At 47.2% G+C, this 18,203-nt stretch overlaps 3 protein-coding genes across 3 annotated transcripts; 1 reads left to right on the top strand and 2 right to left on the bottom strand.

Annotated features, from left to right (window-relative positions):
• Positions 1-1,869: 1,869 nt before the first annotated feature.
• CTRU02_206780 (uncharacterized protein) lies at positions 1,870-2,273 on the bottom strand (the record flags this gene model as incomplete). The annotated part of the gene is made up of 3 exons (XM_036732436.1): positions 1,870-1,937; positions 1,994-2,072; positions 2,136-2,273. 3 exons carry the CDS (start codon positions 2,271-2,273, stop codon positions 1,870-1,872), a joined length of 285 nt encoding a protein of 94 aa, XP_036575912.1.
• A 1,330-nt stretch (positions 2,274-3,603) lies between these two features.
• Positions 3,604-3,942, bottom strand: CTRU02_206779 (histone H3; the record flags this gene model as incomplete). Its single annotated transcript, XM_036732435.1, has 2 exons — positions 3,604-3,845; positions 3,897-3,942. 2 exons carry the CDS (start codon positions 3,940-3,942, stop codon positions 3,604-3,606), a joined length of 288 nt encoding a protein of 95 aa, XP_036575911.1.
• A 376-nt stretch (positions 3,943-4,318) lies between these two features.
• On the top strand, positions 4,319-5,717 carry CTRU02_206778 (uncharacterized protein; the record flags this gene model as incomplete). Its single annotated transcript, XM_036732434.1, has 5 exons — positions 4,319-4,340; positions 4,390-4,651; positions 4,707-4,962; positions 5,015-5,304; positions 5,354-5,717. 5 exons carry the CDS (start codon positions 4,319-4,321, stop codon positions 5,715-5,717), a joined length of 1,194 nt encoding a protein of 397 aa, XP_036575910.1.
• Between the last annotated feature and the right edge of the window lie 12,486 nt (positions 5,718-18,203).

The raw sequence follows: 18,203 nt of genomic DNA, 5'->3' as shown, positions 1-18,203 counted from the left end.
GAAGATATTACGACGATATCGAGCTATAACACGAAGAGGGCGCCGCGACCGAACGAGGACGACAGTACAGCGGCTGCTTCTAGTCTGCAACGTAGTCGAAGTAGAGACGCCTCGACGGAGCCACCTGCGAAACGACGCCGGCGCCTCCCAGATTCTATAATGAAGAAGGGTAAAGAAGACTCGGGATGCCTACAGCCGTCCCAAGAAGAAGAGTCTACAGGCAGTCGAGGTTATAGTACAACTCCGGCGAGCGGTGCGGAGCTCACCAGCTTTCGACCCACGGTTCGACAGCCGTTGGAAGACGAACATGGGATGTCCGGGCTCTCCTCGGGCGAGGAGGATACGACGTTAGCAAGGAGGAAGGTCACGCGTAGGCGGGAGGCGGCAAGACGGATACCAAAAACCTTAGATGGCCTACAGGAACGATTAGCTGGGGGTGGTAAGCTAGACACGGCACGTAAATCTAGCTACCTGGATGCAATGTTCCGGCTCAGGGAGGAGCTCAGTAACAGAACCGATGTCGTTTTTCAAGAGGAAGATTATTACTCGATTGGAGACCTCCTGTTCCACCGGATTTTTGGGAACGATGTGGAAAGCCGACTTTATTACCTAATCAGGGAGTATGATGCTGCTAGCGCTTATAGACTCAATCGCGCAATATGTCGGGTTGACAAGCTAGCGGAGAAACTTCAACATTCGGGCGTAGACGAGTTGGCTTCGTTCGTCCGCAGCTGGGGAGAAGTAACTCACACAGTCAGTAGCGCCGGCACGTCGGAGGGCCGCCTGCACGGCTACTGGAGGCAATACGACCTGTGGAAGCGGTGGCACGAGCTGAAGGAGTTGGGCCAGGTTACCAGTCCCAAACGACTCCAGCTGGTAGAGTTTCTCAAAACTCAAAACCTCGAAACAAAGCAAAGTAAAACGCTGGAAAGCTGTCTCGCGGATTTCTTTTCGAGGGAACTAGAGCTTCCAGGCAATATCAAATTCGGTGACACTATCTACCGATTTACGGCAATCGGCATGCTAGTAGACGCGTTTAGGCGAGGCATCCTCGCATTTCTGCCAAAGGGGCTTGACACTTGGTATAAGAAATTCAGGAGTGGAGGGAAGCTGGGTCCGAAAAAACTTAAGCTTGAAGTCGCCTGCTAATTCATAGCTAGCAGGATACCGACTCTTAAGTTGCTTTGCGACGCGGCTGAAATAAGCATCGTTAATAACGTAATTAGCGGTAAGTCGATTGAGATGACACGGGCGGTATATGAAATACGCAATGGAAAGACTCGAGAGGATGTTATAAGGCTGCCTTTAATGGACTTTGTATCCCCGGAAGCTAGGAGAGGTGAATGTAATGAGGCGTCGAACGATGAGGGGGAAAGTGGGCCTTAAGTTCTGAAGAGAAGGGTTGGTTCTGTTATTTAGTCACCATATGGTATACAAAAATTAAAATATTCTATGAAGTCGGGCTAGAGAGCGGCACTGGATTTGTAGACCATATGGTCTTGAAACATTTGCGTTGCAGAGGACCTCGAGTGTTTTTCCGAATGAAATCACAGGACACGGACGAGCTCCCTGTCATTATTTTGCTCGAGTACGTACGACTTTTAAGACGGCCTTATATTCATATAAGTAAAAAATTGGCGTAATGCCCTTGACGCCTACAAATACGGACACCTCCACGCGTTCTAGTCATGCAGTCACAGCTAGCGAGATTGACACGGTCACGTCGGTTTATATTAGTACGTAGCTACAGACGTATAGTCTAGCAGGGTGCCATGAGTTATCGTACGAAGGTGCCCATATCTCATCATGTTACTGGCCAAGCACCTCCCGATTTGACTTGACTAAGCCATCCTACCCTTGTTGCTTGACTCAAAGAGATACAGATCCGCTATCATCTTCATCCTCATCGTTACGTATTTCTTTCGCGTTTTCAAGCGCTGGTTTAGAAGGTTAACATATATATATCTTGTAGTTCGCAGCTAAGGAGACTCACATTCGGCAAACACGCGCATAATTTGTTGGTCGCTGAAACCGAGGCTAAGGAGTTCGGCGATAGTGTTAACGAAGGCATTCTGGGAACACATCTTCGCATTAGTCATCTGAGGGATTGCTATCGAGATTCGGGTAATGCTTACAAATGCGTCTTGTTCGGCAGTGTCTGCCGCAATCTCGGACTCGGTAGGATCATCGAACGTGTCGGCTTCGTTGGTGTTTTCATCCATGGGAGGCTGATCTTCCTCGCTCTGGGACCAGGGGCGCTCATTAGGACACATCTTGCTGACGAGATGTATGATAGCAGGTTTTTTGTGGTGGGTAGCAGTGTAGAAGGGTTATTGATTTGGTCGTGGTTCGTGATGTGTGATATAGTGAAATAGTTCGATGCTGCTAGGTAGGATTGCGAGACGGAAGTCTGGATGAGATTGGTTTGGTAAGGAGACAGTGGCAGGTGCTGGGCCTAAGTTTTTTTTTTTTTTTTTTTTTTTTTTACGCCAGCCGACTAACTAAAAACGACGAAAACGGCTCACTTACTGAAGGTGATATTTATCTATTGATCTCGTGTTGTTTGTACTCCTGCGTGCTTGCCAAACAATAATAACAATGGCAAAGCCACCAAAGCGCGGCTGTTGCTGTCCAAGAACTGAACCACCATTGGCAAAACCGATTTGTGTACATTGCATAATGTCACGTCAGCGGCAGCGTCGCTTTCATACATGGCATACTAAACAATCCGCTATTAAGTTACTAATTAGTTTGAATTTAACTGCTGCGATATTTGATTTGGATACGGTTTGTCTGCGATACGTCTCATATGCTCGACTGCTTGCTTTGATAACGAAGACTACATACTATAGCTTATATTCTGCATGCTTTTATACTATTGACAAAAAGCTTGCTATTATGACTATGAAAAAGCTTTCTATGTTATTATTAACTATAGTGTGTGTCTATCTAGGATAAACTTTCCATTCAGGGTGTATTGTTCATATATACAGGATAATCATAACAGGGATATCGTGCTTATTTAGTATTAGATACAAAGGGAGGATAGATCAAGTGCTTTGTATTGATTTATCAAAGGTTAGGTTTAGTTTAGGTAACATGAGGAACGGGAGAGAATAACCCCTGTGATGGTTACCTTTAGGCATGGGCATTACCCGGCCCGCGGGTCCCACGGGTACCCGCGAAATAGGTCGGGTAGTTATAGGTAGTGCCCGAAAGTTTTACTATTACCCACGGGTACCCATGGGTAAAGTGGGTTTGGGTAAAAAAGCCCACGGGTAGTAAACTGAAGGGGGGCCCACGGGTTTGGGTACCCACGGGTGTATACCCGTGGGTAGATTTCAGTAAGTATGCATCACGAATTTTAGACATCTTTTGTAGTAGCCAGCCTCAAGAGTGGATATATTGCGCAACGAATAGACCTGCTACCTTGTTACTCCTAACTTCCGAACGCCCTGAATGCCTTCAATTAATCGCCCGCATTTCCCAGACTCGGGGTCGAACCACTTGTCTCCGTGGACTCTGCCGGCCTTCAAGATAGCCTGGACGAGATGCAGATCCTTCGGCTTAATGGTGACGCGATTGGTGTGGATCGCAGCAAAGTTAATCACTAGATAGTTCGTTCAACTCGATAAGAGTTTGCAAGTGAAGCTTACTATCGAAAACACCAAAGAGAAGAGACTCCGAAGACTCTTGAAGAGCGCTAATAGCAGTCGCCTGCCAGCGCAGGCGCTTGGAGGGGTCGATGTCATCGCAGATTTCCTTCCAGAGTCGCTGGAATGGGGGCTTCGGAATCAGGAAGTCAAATGTCTTCTGGTAGTTCCTGACCTCCCGGAGAGCTTTTGCTAGGTATTAGGGTTAGTGTGTAGCCATCTTTTGTAGCAATCTAGACTTACTGCCAGGGCGCCAACGGCGTTTCTGCTGCTCCTTAGCACCAGGCATAGTCTTTCGGGCTATGCCAGGCATCATATTATAAAGTTAACCATGAATCAGGTAGGACTCCTAGAAACACAAGTCCAGGTCCAATCAATATAGAATCTTTTACAGATAACTACTGAACAGAGGTTTTCAAAGAGATTCTTTTTGAGAAAAAAAACAAGAAGCCGCGGCTGCGCACAGACCACTTTTTGGCGTATTTTGTTTTTTTTTTGTGAGGTTCTGAAGCTTCAGAAAACTTCTCCCCAGACAACACTACAACCTACCTCCACCACTAACACCCAGCCGCACCGACAAGCCTCTCAATTAAGGTAATTTGATACTTTGATCTCACAATTATTGGTTTTGACTTATTAAATCAATTAGGGAACAGTAGTAAAATATGTCCTCAGGACAGGATCGCGGTACGTTCACACTAGCTTTGTAGCAATCATTTGTACTAATCTCTTCTAGGCCGACCGCTTGGATCTGGTGCTGGAGCCAAGCGTAAAGCTGAAGAGGATTATTCCGACAACGCGCACACCAAGAAGTCTCGTCAGCGCATCGATAAGATGACTGAGAAGCAGAAGGCACTTGATCGCTCGAAGAAGTCGATCAACCAGCAGAAATCCCGCAAGCTTAAAGCCTTGAGGGCTAAAAGCTCCTACATCAGTGCGTCTGCTGATGAGCGCGCGGCCCTTGAGGCTAGGGAAATCCAGCAAGTTGATGCACGATAGTGAGTTCTTTTTTATTTCTTTTGGTGTTTCAAATCAGTGCTCAAGTGCTTTTAGCTTCCTCAAAGGCAACCATCCAGACCAGCTGCTAGCTCAGATGACTGGCCCAGTCTCGTCTAGCTCCTATAATATCGTCGATGACGATGAAGACGAGGCTTGGGAGGATATCCCTTTGAATGAGATTGATGAGGCTACCCAGGAAAACCTGGATGGAGTTGAGGGCATGCTCAACTTTGACGTTGACCTTGATAACCAGTTGCCGACCATTAATGTTGCTGAGCAGTCGAATGCGATTATCGACAAGATGATCCAGGTAACTGGATGACTATAATTAATTACTATAGCAATAGCTAACAAACAGACAGGAAAACCAGATCCGAGAATACCAGTTCTTCCGTGATACCTGGGAGATGACTCTTGAGATACTTTACATCAAGGTCAAGCGGCTGAACAGCAATCCTGCCTTTACCCTAGCTGCGATGGAGGATTATGGCTTCATTCGACCTGGCTTTAAATTTCCAGTAGCTGGCGACATCTTCACCAAAGAGGAAGTGCTTCTTTGGTTTGCACTCGCCAAGTACTGGCACCTGAACCGCTTGTCTAAGAAGAAGAAGATACGCCTGGTTCTTAATTCTTCTGTCAAGAAGAAGAAGACGTAAGTGCTTAATTGTAGCAATCCTTTGTAGTAATACTAATATTCTCAGCCAATTCGCACTCGCGCACCGCCCAGCCATCAAGATTCAAGGATCTCTCTTCACTACAGCTCAGCGCCGATATGCCTCCACTCCAAAGCCTTCAGTGAAGGCTATGTTCTCTGAGATCAGTGACTCGATGATCAAGAAAGGTGTTTGGGAGCTTCTGGGCCCTGCTGAAGTTTGGGAAGAGTTTACTACTCTCGATAAAACAGCCAACATCTTATCTGCGATGGATAAGAAGTTCTCAGCTATACTAAAGCTGATACCATTCTTCCTGAAGCTTGACCTTGCTCGGGATAAAGCGCCATACAACTGGCGTCAGGTCCATGAGTTGGCTCAGAAGCTAACTCGTTTGCTTGACTTTTCTCTATAATTGCAGATGAGCATAGCGAGAGGGTTTGTTTGACAGATTAAGAATTAAGAATTAGCAATAAGGCTAGCATGAATAAGGACATGAATTCTCTCTAGTCTGATTCTCGTATTGTAGCAATCGTTTGTAGTAATCTACAGCTGCTAAAACAATCTAGCACTCCATGCTCCCATCTTCTTCATTAACTGTTTAACTAAGTCAAGATCTTTCTTCTGCAAAGTTACTCTTTTAGCGTGAATAGCACAGAGATTTGCATCTATTAATATTCATGTTAATATAATAGTTTGAAGATCAGGATAGGATATCTTACTCTCGAACATGTTGATTAGAAACTATTCGCTCATCTCATAGAGAGCCTCTATAGCCATTGACTAGTAGCGGATCTTATAGCGGTTTCTTAGTGGAAGATCAAGTGTTATTTCTCGAACTACTCTTGCGAAACTGCTCCGCGGAATTAAAAGATTGGTGGTCTTTTGATATTTTCGAATCTCACGAAGTGCATTTGCTTCACATTTCAGTAATTAAACAATAAAGAGTTACTTCTTACTTACTACCAGGCCTCCATCTACGAACTTTCTGGCGTTTAGTGATCTGGACGGGCTTTTTTCGAGCAGCTTTTAGCTGCTTCTTTGGCGCGAAGTTCAGCTGATCTTTCCGTGCAATGGTTGGTGGTTGGCCAGTATCTGTTCGTCTCGCCAACTTCGTCGCAAAGTTCCGCTTCAGCGGTGGTAATTCTGGTTGACTCAGGTCTGGGCTAGCCTGGCTATAGTAGGTTGCATGACTTGAACTTCTTGGCGGAGTCTCCCGAATCTCTGTAATTGGCTGTTTCAGGGGATTACCCCTCGCTGATGATGAGGGGTAACTATTTGGCGGTGAAGAGCCCTCCACTGTTAGCGGAGAGCTCTGATCTGACACAGGGCTAGTTGATAAGCGAGGCATTGAAGGATGAATGTAAGTGGGAGAAAAAACAAGTCGAAGGAGAATTCAGAGCTTTTAGATTTGTGTACGAAACGTATTAGTCAGAAACCCTAAAATAGAAATTTACGTAAGGCCACATAATCAAATGTTTGTATTCATCTTGTAGTAATCCTGCAAACTACTTCCTGTTCATACCAAAGGTAATTCTTACTACGTATGATGTCGAACTCAATTGCGTCTGACCCTTTTAGGCCAGACCCTTTTGCATCCGATTGTTCTGCTGCTTTCGAGCTCGTAAATTCTACGCAGACTCCAACAATCAATACTCCACCTTCTGGTTTACAGATACAGTCGGAAATCATTTTATTTGTTATTGAGACTTTCCAGACTTTTCTCTCGTTTTTCAAAACCCTGCCATGGTATCTCCAATGGGTAATCCTTGGCAAACACACACCGTTGTCCAAATCCCCTCAACCTGAACGAAAACGCTTCGCCAAATCCTTGTGGACTTTACAACGCCGAGTATCATTCTGGGATCACTTTCACCAAGGCTACCATATGACATCAGGGGAGCCAAAATTAGTCTGCAAGCACTGTCACCAAGTTTTCAATCATCCAACAATCAAAAACTCTGGTACAAGTGCTATGCAACGATACCTCGCTGCAAAGTCTTATAAGACTCGACGTTTAGGCGCAAACCAGGTGCCTGTAAGTTTTACAGGTCATTATAGCAATCATTTGTAGTAATCGCAATCTAGGGTACCCAATTGAAAGCAGTCTCGGAGCATCAAGCATTAGTTTACTGTATTGTTGGATCCAACTTAGCGCTTAATACTGTTGACAACTTAAGTTTCCGGCAATTCTGTTCACACCTGAATCTTCTCTACCACCTCCCATCTCGAAAGACGCTCCGAAGCTGGATATCCGAGGAGGCCTTACGCATTCAACACCACACTCTTCAGCTAATTCCGCCTGGTAGCTATGTCTCTCTGATAATTGATATCTGGAGTACACCTGGGTTAAAATATTCACTGCTTGGTGTTTTATGCCATTTTATCGACAAGCACTGGAGGTTACAACAGGTTCTTCTTGGTGCTATTGATATGACAGATGGTCATACAGCCTCTAAGCAAGCAACGGCTTTATCGACTCTGTTAGAAAATATTCGCCAGAAGACGAAGAAGACAATTCGATTTCAGACAGTCTCTGCAGACAACGCAAGTTCTTTTAAGCCAAAAGTCCTAGCACAAGAACTTGCAAAAGGGTCGACATCCACAGTACAGCCGATATATCATATTCCCTGTTTAGCCCATATTTTCAACCTTGTTGTTCGAGCGATTTTTGAGGCTCTTCGAATTTCGATGGTAGAAGCCTCTACAGAGTTTGAGCCTTCTACTACTCGAGCTAAAGATCAAGAGGACTCTGACGATGATTTTGATACTGAAGATTCTACTGCTAGGGAAAATCCTTTTGGAGCTGTTATTCAAAAGGTTAGATACTTCACCTAGTTATAAGATTTTATATTAACATATATACCTCCAGATTCGTGACCTCGCAGTTTCCCTTAAGCTTTCTAGTAAGAAGACGCAAGAGTTTCTCGACCTCCAGAAATCGACTCGCATTGGCCAGCGACCACTACGCCTCCTCCGCGATGTTAAGACAAGGTAGAACTCTACTATACTTATGTGTCTCCGCGCAAGAGAGCTTAAAACAAACGATTTCAGCTTGGGTTGAAAAGCACTCTCTACAGGAACAATTCTCTCTTGTAGAGACCGATTGGGAGGCTCTTGATATTCTGCTTGATATCACCAGCCCGTTTTTACTCTTTACAAACATCCTCAGCCGGTTAAATGACCTTACCCCTGGTCATACCTTTACTTTATTACAAGTTGCAACAGTTCACTTATACTTTTGCGCCTCTGCACTTAAAGATAAAGTTACTAGCAAAGACTTTACTTGGATATCAATCCTTCAGGCTGCTACGAAAAAGGGCCAAGAGAAGCTGGAAAAATACGTTCAAAAGCTAATTGAAGAGGATTCCTTCAAGGTATATGGTATTGCAACTCTCCTTACCCCTGAAGCTGGGACATCAGTTTCGAGTACTTTTGACACGCGATTCCAATTCGCAAATTACTTCGAATACCTTCCTTCTTCAGCCTCACTTCGAACTCGAGTACAGCAAGAATTTATCGAGGTATATACAAAGCAGTACCATCAAGATTCGGAACGCCATACCAATACTCAAAAAGCTGCAACTGAAGGACTCCGATACACTCTGCATAGTTTACTATCACGCAGTCCAAAGAAAAGGGTATTTGTAGCAATCTATTGTAGCAACTCACTATACTAACCTATTATAAGGGCAAAATGTCATCATCCCAAGACGTACGAAATATCTGTAATGACTTTTTTAATATTGGTAAGATAAAGACTCATATCTTACTAGGCTTAACAGCTAATAACTATATTTAGTTATGTTCCCTGATGAAACTGTTCAGCAATTTTGGGTCCGCCTAGACAATAGCTATCCCAGATTCCATGGTATTTGTCGCATGGCTCGAGACTTCTTATCTATTCAACCGACGTCAATACCCTTAGAGCGATCATTCAGCCTTGCTCGCCATATCTGTCACTACGCTCGGTTCAACCTTTCGGCTGATACTATTTTTGATACTTTGACTATCAAAATTAGCCAGAATAATGAGGCCTGGCTTTCCCAAACCACACTTGAGGAAGTTCCAGATGACACGAATATCACTGAAGCATCTGAAGAGCGCCAGCATATTATTAGAGAAGCTTTTAACTACTCTTCTCTATTGGATAAAGCTGATATTCAGAGATATCTGAAGGTCTCTGATGATCTTACTAAGATCTCTATTACTGCTACAGGAGATGCTCCCTCCCCGCCTCCTTACGAAGTCTCAGTAGAAGAGGAGGATATTAGCGATAGAGATGAGGAGCTGCCATCCTTATCTAGCTCTCAACAGCCAAAACTATCGAGTCAAGTTTCCCAACTTAGCAACTCACCTACGCCTTCTGTATCCCAAGAACTCCCAAACTTCTCCGAGCTTGGGGGTCGCAAAAGGAAGAGACTTACTCGGCTAGATCTTGTCGAACTCTCTCCTGACGAGGATAGCGATTAAATATACATTGTTCCTCTGATTTCACTCCGACTTTATCGTATTATTCTCTATTAGTTTCTTATATTTGTAGTAATCTATTCTAGCCATCTATGTTTTATGTAACTTACTCTTTCTCCCTATAACTAACTAGTTATATTTTCTTTCTATCTTAGTTACAGTATTTCCCGCGTTTCTTGTGGGTAGCAAAATTACCCGTGGGTAGTGTAACCCATGGGTCGTTTTACCCACGGGCCTTTCAACCCGCGGGTAAATATAGTGGGACTGCCCGTGGGTAATTCGGGTTTACCCAAACTACCCACGGGTAGTTTTGGGTACTACCCATACGGGTACCCGCGGGTATTACCCAACCCTATAGACGCCCAAGCCCCCTTCCCCCCATCCGACTGAGTGGCCTGGTTACCCCGAAATAGAGCTAAATACGAGAGAAGAAAAAAATGCACGGACAATCTATCAATCTGCTCATGGGGTTTCAAGGAGAGGTATAGTTGAAACCCTCATGAGTCATGGAAGTTTCCCAGTGTAGGGATGGTGCTAGTCCATGGTCGAACGGGCGAATAGCAAACCATATCCGTAGAGTAAAATAGAACCTAATGTAGGATTTGTTGATTATTAAAAGTTCGAATCACACCCTTGCGATTCATCACGAGTAAACGTAGACATGGGTAAGGTGGATTTAAGGTATTAATTATTTCAAGGAAATATGCCCTTGAAAATTTCTCGTGTCACGAGGGGCCCAGGGATACAGGATAGCGCAATGAAATTTTAATTAAAAAGGTAACAACACCGTCTCTAGGTGGATATATGTAGGGGTGGCTGGTTGAAGGTAATACAACCTCGACTAGGACTAGGGGGTAGATGCCTTTGGTAGTCGGTAGTACTTTGTCCGATGTAAGGGGCCTTGATCCATCTTGTGTGGTTTGTTCGGCGACGCGGTTGAAGCCTGTGGTTGAAGGGCACTAGGTATAGGGAGGGTTTTGACGTAGGAGGACTGGACTGTTTGAGGGAACAGCTAACGAGGGATCGTTTAGGGTTAGAGATACTTAGTGTTAGGAATTGTTTAGTTTTGGTGAGATCAAACTCCAAGATATGAACTATATCTTTCTTCGTCCTTGGGATTAACATCTATTTTAAAAGACGGGATTATTATTACACTTTGAACAAAACCATGGCACGGTTAGATAGCCAGGCGATACTAGCGGGTTTTGCTGCTATGAGAGATGGCACTTCAGGATACGGGTTCGAAAGCGACGACTTCGAAAGCGACTACTTCGGAAGCAGAGGCTCTGGAGCTGAAGATGGCGACACTGCTTCGCAGTTAGCCGACGAAGACCGCCTGGCAGCTACTCAGCCAGACGCGTTAGATAATGACGACAGCGACAGTTCCTCTGAAGGGAGTATCGGTAATGTCTCGACCATCGCGCCGTCTGTTGAGTATGGTGGTTTAGACTTTAATATCGACCGTAGTACGGTGCTGGATTGGGTCTGTGACGATAGTCTCGATGAACAGAAACTTTTCTGGAAGTTTACTTGGGCCGATATGCCTAGAGACCCGGAAAGGGGGAAATCGAGGAAGGATCCAGGATCAACTTTCAAGAACGAAAATTGGAGGAGCTGGTATAAGAGTATGAGCGACACAATCAGCCGCCAGATCAGACTTCACAGTCGTCGAGACGCTCCTATTACGCCCGAATCGTTTGAAGAACAGCATAAGGCACTCTTCTTTTCACAGCACTCCGCATTCCCATTTCCAGGCGAGAATGGCAGCCTCGTCAAGAGCAAAGATCACCAGACGAACACAAGATGCATCTTATGCACCGGTGTATGTTATCAAGGTCAGAAGCCTGGCGCGAAATATTTGCCTCTAGATATTGTAGGCTTGAAGGAAAGGTACTATATGCTTCATCACAACGATACGGCGAGGAAGATTGGATGGGAGATTCCAATCGGGATGAGAAACATCTGGACAGCGAGCAAGATAAGGCAGGAGGTTGAAGGCTGCGTGGCAGACGGGGTTGTATAGCATCACAAGAAAATAGGGAAGGTTAGAATCTTTCAAAGGCAGATTTCCTTGATTTATGCATGCATTGAATATCAGGGAAAGAAAACTTATGACTAGTGTATGATGGCCTAGCGTGTCTGGCTATGCCTTGTAGTTGCATTACTAGGGGGCGTATGAGCTAGGGTTGAGGGGTGGAAGAAGGCATGGGCTAGGGTAGGAGAGTGCGGGTATTAATCCATCGCTAAGGATAAATAAACGCACAATCTCCTTCATATAAAAACTTTCTTCCGTCAGTTAGAAAGAATCTATTTAAGTAGCATCCGAGATGCATAAACGCAAAAGGGTCCACTTCAACGACATTGTTGAGTCCACTCCACGGCAGGGGCAAGTCCAGGAGGGCGAGGTATTATTACCGCAATCCCCACGGCAAAGCAGACACGGTAGTAGCAACCCATCTTCTCAGCAAAAATCAACATTCCGTCAAGTTCCCCGAATGCCCTTACCAGCGTTGATTAGGGAGTACAAGAGCCTCAGTATCGCTAAACAAAAAACACATATTACAACTTATATTATAAGTATAGCAGCTATAGCTGATATTCTTCTTTGTTTAAATTATGACTGGTCTATAATCAGTAAGTTCTGCTTTTGCATATAAGGCTTTAATTACTAATACTTAGTGATTTAGGTGAGGAGGTTGAGAAGACCTTAAGAAATCGTGATTCGTCTGGGTCGACCAACGACCCAATAAGCACAACAAAGCACACGACCGAACAGGAAAGTGAAGAGCAACAAAGAAGTGAGCAGCCATTTCTTCATGGATCCGACGACATCACCGCCAGTGCCGGGGCAATCATAGATGGCGACTCGCACAGAACAAGCAATATTCAATCGAAAGAGACGGAGCCGGTCGCAGCCGACAGGAGAAAGATATTACCATCCCGAGTTGGTTCTGGTGAGACAGAACCTCAACAGCAATGTGCAGCGGGCGTGAAACTGAAGAAGGCACCCCGGACTCTTGAAGGTCTCAAAAGACAGATCAACGAGAAAAATTCTTCGACAATAAGGAATGAGATGCAAGACCAGTGGAATAGGTTTACTTCTGCTGGTATAGGACTGATTGACCCATCAAGTCCACGCCTTAGGGAAGAAGACTGTTACCAAATTGGAGAGTTATTATTTTGCCGTATGTTTGGGGGTAAGATCAAAGATCAGTTGTATGACTTGTTGGTGGAGTGTAACTACTCTACTGGCAAGCCTGCAGTTGAACGGCGATTTCAGACAAAGCAACTGGCAAGCGACCTGCGACAGCATAATGCGGAAGAGCTTGCTAGGTTTGCGGAGGCCTGGGGTCGGGTTGACGGGGAGAGTCTTGGTTTGCAGGCAGCGGCTGCCAAGCTACATTTGTACGCAAAGCAGTTCGAAGTTTGGGACCAGTGGCAGACTGTTAGACGACTCTACCAAGGAGACATGCAGAAGGCTTCAGAAATGAAGGCTTTCCTTGGAGATCAAGGCATTCGGCTACGCCAGGGACAAGGTGTAGATACTGGGGTTGCTATGTATCTTGCTCGAGGTCTTGGTTTTACAAAGGAGAAGAGATTGAAGGATATGATTTACGACTATACTATTATTGGAGTTCTGGTGGAAAGGCTAGGAATAGGAGTTCTGGTGTTTATACCAAGTACTATTAGCTCTTGGTGGAAGCGTTTTGGCGGTGGGAACATTGACGGGAACAGCAAGGTTCCAAGGAGAGAAAGGATTGAGGCTGTTTTCGATTTGCTCGTATCTCAAATGCCACAGGTATATACTATCTGTAAGGCAGTTGAGAAGAGTATTGTTAAAGGATTTTTGGCTGATGGTACTATTGAGGTTACAAAAGCCTTGAGAATGATAAAAGATGGGAGACTGAAGAAGGATATTCTAGAGCTACCTTTGATTGATTTTGTACATAGTCTGGATAGGGAGGATAACACATAGGGATCAAACTATTTCTTTAGGTCGCCAGTGGCGGCTAAAAGATTTAGTTGGGGTAGTAGTTGGATGTTTAGGTCGCCAGTGGCGGCCGAAAGATTTAGTGGGGGTGGTAGTTAGATGTTTGGGTCGCCAGTGGCGGCCGAAAGATTTAGTGGGGGTGGTAGTTGGATGTTTGGGTCGCCAGTGGCGGCCGAAAGATTTGGGGTGGTAGTTAGATGTTTGGGTCGCCAGTGGCGGCCGAAAGATTTAGTGGGGGTGGTAGTTGGATGTTTGGGTCGCCAGTGGCGGCCGAAAGATTTGGGGTGGTAGTTAGATGTTTATGTTCGAATATTCGTAGGCGCACATTCAGGGGTCAATCGTGATGTGTATTGTGCTTCTTCTTTTCCTAAGACCTGTCCGTATCCCTTACGCGCCTTCTTCCGGCGTGTTCCCTGTGACTAAGCGCACCTAGCGCGGTCCTCGGCCAAACATTCCTCCTAGCGCCTTCCTGGCATCCTAGGCGCTCTGCGTGTGCATCGCTTCCAGCGCCCCTGGCCTACCACCCTTTTTGACACACCCCTTTAGCCTTCGCGGCTCGAGACCTCGGTCCTAGGGCGCTCCTGCGCGCTTCATACGCAGCAGCGGAGGCTACCCTTAGGGGTGGCAGGCCAACCGACTTCTTCCTTATTCCTCTCCTCCTTCAAAGATCCCTCCGCTCCATGCGGTCTCTGCGAGAGGGTCCCTCTCTTCGCGTAGTGGTTCCGTCTCCTTCTTCACCAAGTTGAGCTGTTTTATGAAGTCTTCAAACGGTTGCCTTGCGAGGCTCTTCGTGAGTCCGTCCGCAACAAGGTCTTTCGTTGGTGTGTGGACGACGTTGATGGTGCCGTTCTCAACCTCCTGTCTCAACCAGTGGTTGTGTATATCAACGTGACGAAGCCTCGTCTTTAGAGTCACGAGTTCCTCAGTTACTATTCGAATCGTCTAGAGGTTGTCGCACTGGATCGTTATTCCGCCGCTTGGAATCGTCGTATTAAGAGCACTCAACAGACGGCTAACGAATATAGCTTCGCGTGCTGCTTGTGAGAGGGCGAGAAGCTCTGCTTCTGTCGTTGATGTTATGACTGTGTCTTGTTTGTTCGCTCTCCATCCGATCAATCCTCCAGCAAGCCGTAGTGCGTACGCCTGAGAGCTCTTTCGATCTAGCGAGTTATCTGCGAAGCTGGCGTCTGATGCGACTTCGAAACTCTTGTTGTTGCCATCGTACTCGAGACTAAGGAAGCAGGTGTCCAAGATGTACTGCAATACTCGATCTGCAGCGCGATGATGCTTCTGAGAGGGATTCTAGTTAAACCTCGCCAGACGGCTTGCAGCAAAGGCGATATCGGGGCGCGTCATCACCGCCAAGTATAGGATCGATCCAATCTTTCGTTGGTATGCCGTTATTTCGCTCTTTGAGGCGTGCTCCTCGGCGGGCAGTAGCTCCTCGTTCGTCATAGGTGTCGTAAATCGAGTGTTCTTCCTCTGTGATCCTTTATGTGTGCCTTGACCAATCAACCGTGCGATCTTCTGTGCGTATGCTGCCTGAGATAGCCAGATTTTCTTCTTGGCTCGGTCGCGCGTGACCTCGATTCCTAGAAACCAGTGAAGAGGGTCTCCGCCTTCCAGGTGGTACTTCTCTTTGAGCCCGTTAATGAGGCGCTCAGCAGCGTTTCTACACTCAGGGGGAAACGCGAGAACACAGTCGTCGACATAGAAGAAGAAGAGCACGCGTCCCTTCCGCCAGCAGCAATTCTCGCCTGCGACGCGTTCCATCCCCATTGCTTTCAGACCGTTCTCTAGATGCCGTTGCCACAGTAGAGGGGACCTGCGAAGGCCGTATAGAGCCTTCTTCAGCCGCAGGACCTTCCCCTGCTGCTCATGGCCCGGTGGAAACTCCATATATACTGTCTCGTCGATCGGAGCGTGGACAAAGGCATTAACTGCGTCGTACTGCAGTAAGGTAAGATCTTGCTGGGCCGCGGTGGCAATAAGGGTTCGGAACGATTGTCCAGCGAGGGTCGCAGCGTATGTATCCTTGAAAGCGTTTTTAGCCTGTTGATCTCCTCGAACAACGATCCTTGCCTTGAGTTTCTAGAGTGCTCCCTTCTCGTCCGTTTTATAGACGTATACCCACCGGCAACCCAGAATCTGGTGCCCGGCGGCTTCTCTACGGTCCACGACGACGTATGTATCCATCTCATCGTGGCTCGCGAGGTGCTTCTCTTCCGCTTCTCGGAATCCCCTCTCGTAGGGGTGGCCGTATAGATCGGCATGTTTCTGAGGCACTGGGGGTAGTACGCCTGCTTGGCTTTTTCGCTGGGGCAGAGGACGGTCCTCTCCCGGAACGCTAGAGGCCACGGTCTCAACCGCGGGCCCCCCGTCACCTGACACGGGCCTACCGTTGTGGGAGCTTAGCCCAGAGGGAAGGTCTTCCTTTACCCTCGAATCAACGTGGTTTCTTCCCTGACGGAGGTCGAAGGCACGCTCACACCCAGGGTTTCTAAGACTCCTCCTGGGCCCAGGGGCAGGGTTCATACCATTACCACGTCCGGCTACGGTGAGACCTTCGAGTCTGTTGTTCCAACATACTACCGCTTCCAGGCTGGTATCGGCGTTCTTCGCCTTTTGCTTCATCTTCACTCGTTTTCTACCCGTTCTAGTGCCGCCGAGGAAAGCGGCTTGCCAGGAGGTACGCGGAGTGGTAATTGGAAACTCTTCGTGGATCGATTCGCGTGCATGAACCGCCTCAGGAGCGATCGAAGCACGTCTCTTCCTCCACCCCTTCACTCCGAGTGCCTCCTCAAGGCCTGCGAAGAACGAGGTGGGTGGCGTCCGCGGTGGTGTATTAAGTTCGAATCGTGACTCCACGTACTTAGGCGACGGCGGTGCGGTGTATTCTTATGCCTCTTCGTCTTCAATGTACTGGACTTCATCGACTTCTTCGTCTGCGGTGTGTGCGTACTCTGGAGATGTTATCCCTGTAGGCGAGACCTCTAATCGCGCGAGAAGAGCGTTAAGCTCGTTCACGTCGAGGTCTTTGAGGTCATCCCGCAGCTCGTTGATATCTCCATTAAAGAACTCGGTTTCCCTGAACACAACGTCTCGCGTTGTGATAACGCGGGCAGTAAGCGGATTCCACACGCGGTAGGAGTTGCTAGTACTGTACCCAATGAGGTAGCCTATCCATCCTCTCGGTTGAAGCTTTCTCGACTTATTCCTGCCCAGCTGTGCGTCTGTTGTGAGCGCATACACTTTGCAGCCGTACGCTCGAAGGTAGGCTTGATGAGGCTTCCCGAGATCTGGGCCGCGAAACTGATTATGGAACCGTTCGAAGGGCGTTTTCCAGCCGCGCGCCGCTGACGGCGTCCTGTTGTATAAATACGTCGCGGCGGCAACGATTTCGGGCCACAGCATCTCAGGGAACTTGCCTGCCTCGCGAAGGGTCCTAGCCTTCTCCTTGATAACTACTGCGATTCGCTCGGCGCCTCCGTTCTGGGCCTGCGTATTAGGCGCAGAGGGTTCGAGGACCACCCCTTGAGATTGAAGGTGAGTGGCGACTTGCTGATGAATCGTTGCAACCTCGCGGTCACATTCGAAGACTTTGACCTGTATATTATATTGCGTCTTCATCATGGCCATGAAGAGATCGAATACCTCGAGGAGCGTCTCTGTTATACGGTCCTTAAGGTAGTAGTCCCACGAGTATCCTGTTAGTCGGTCAGAGAGTATTACCGTAGACATATAGCCTCCGTATCCTTGAGGGCTAATCGAGTGAAAGTCGAACGCCACTCTTGATCCTGGTTTTGCCCACGCTATAGACTCGCGTGGGGCACGTCGAACAATTCGTCTTGTCTTCCCTTTTCCACACGCTGAGCAGTCAGGCAGCTTGTTGCGTAGGTCACCCATGATCTTCACGCCTCGAGAGGCGTTGACGAGGTGCTCCAGCACCCCCTCGCCCGGGTGACCCAGTCTCTGGTGCCATCTGAACGGTCTTCCTGCGAGTCTTTTGCGCGGTGTAAACGATGTATGGCGCTGCTTCGCCTGCGTGACGAATCCTGCTTTGGTATTGTCCTCGATAACCTGTTGTCCATGGAGATCGTGAAGGTAGCAGACGAGTGTCCCATCCGCTCTTCGTACGCAATTCTGGCCTGGGCGGTTATCCCACCACATCCCTCGTTGCCGTAGAAGGCGGTAGGAGACTAGATTCGTTGCGAATTCTTCGCAGTAAGCGACGTTGTATAAGCGGAGTCTTACCTTCTTCCCCCGCTCAGCGTCAGCCGTTATATCCACGTTTCCATACCCTAGGATTGGGACTTGTAAGGCTCCTGCCCATAGGTAATCCCCTGGTTCAGCTGCTCTGAAACCTGAGAATCGAGCCCGGTTGTTGAACACGTGTAGCGATGATCCTGAGTCGTATATCGCAGAGTTGTGTAAGGGGTA

Source organism: Colletotrichum truncatum, assembly GCF_014235925.2.
Source record: "Colletotrichum truncatum strain CMES1059 chromosome Unknown Contig_0003, whole genome shotgun sequence".
Lineage (NCBI taxonomy): Eukaryota > Fungi > Ascomycota > Sordariomycetes > Glomerellales > Glomerellaceae > Colletotrichum > Colletotrichum truncatum.
The sequence above is the reverse complement of the archived record's forward strand: the minus strand, read 5'-3'. Positions and strand labels throughout refer to the sequence as shown.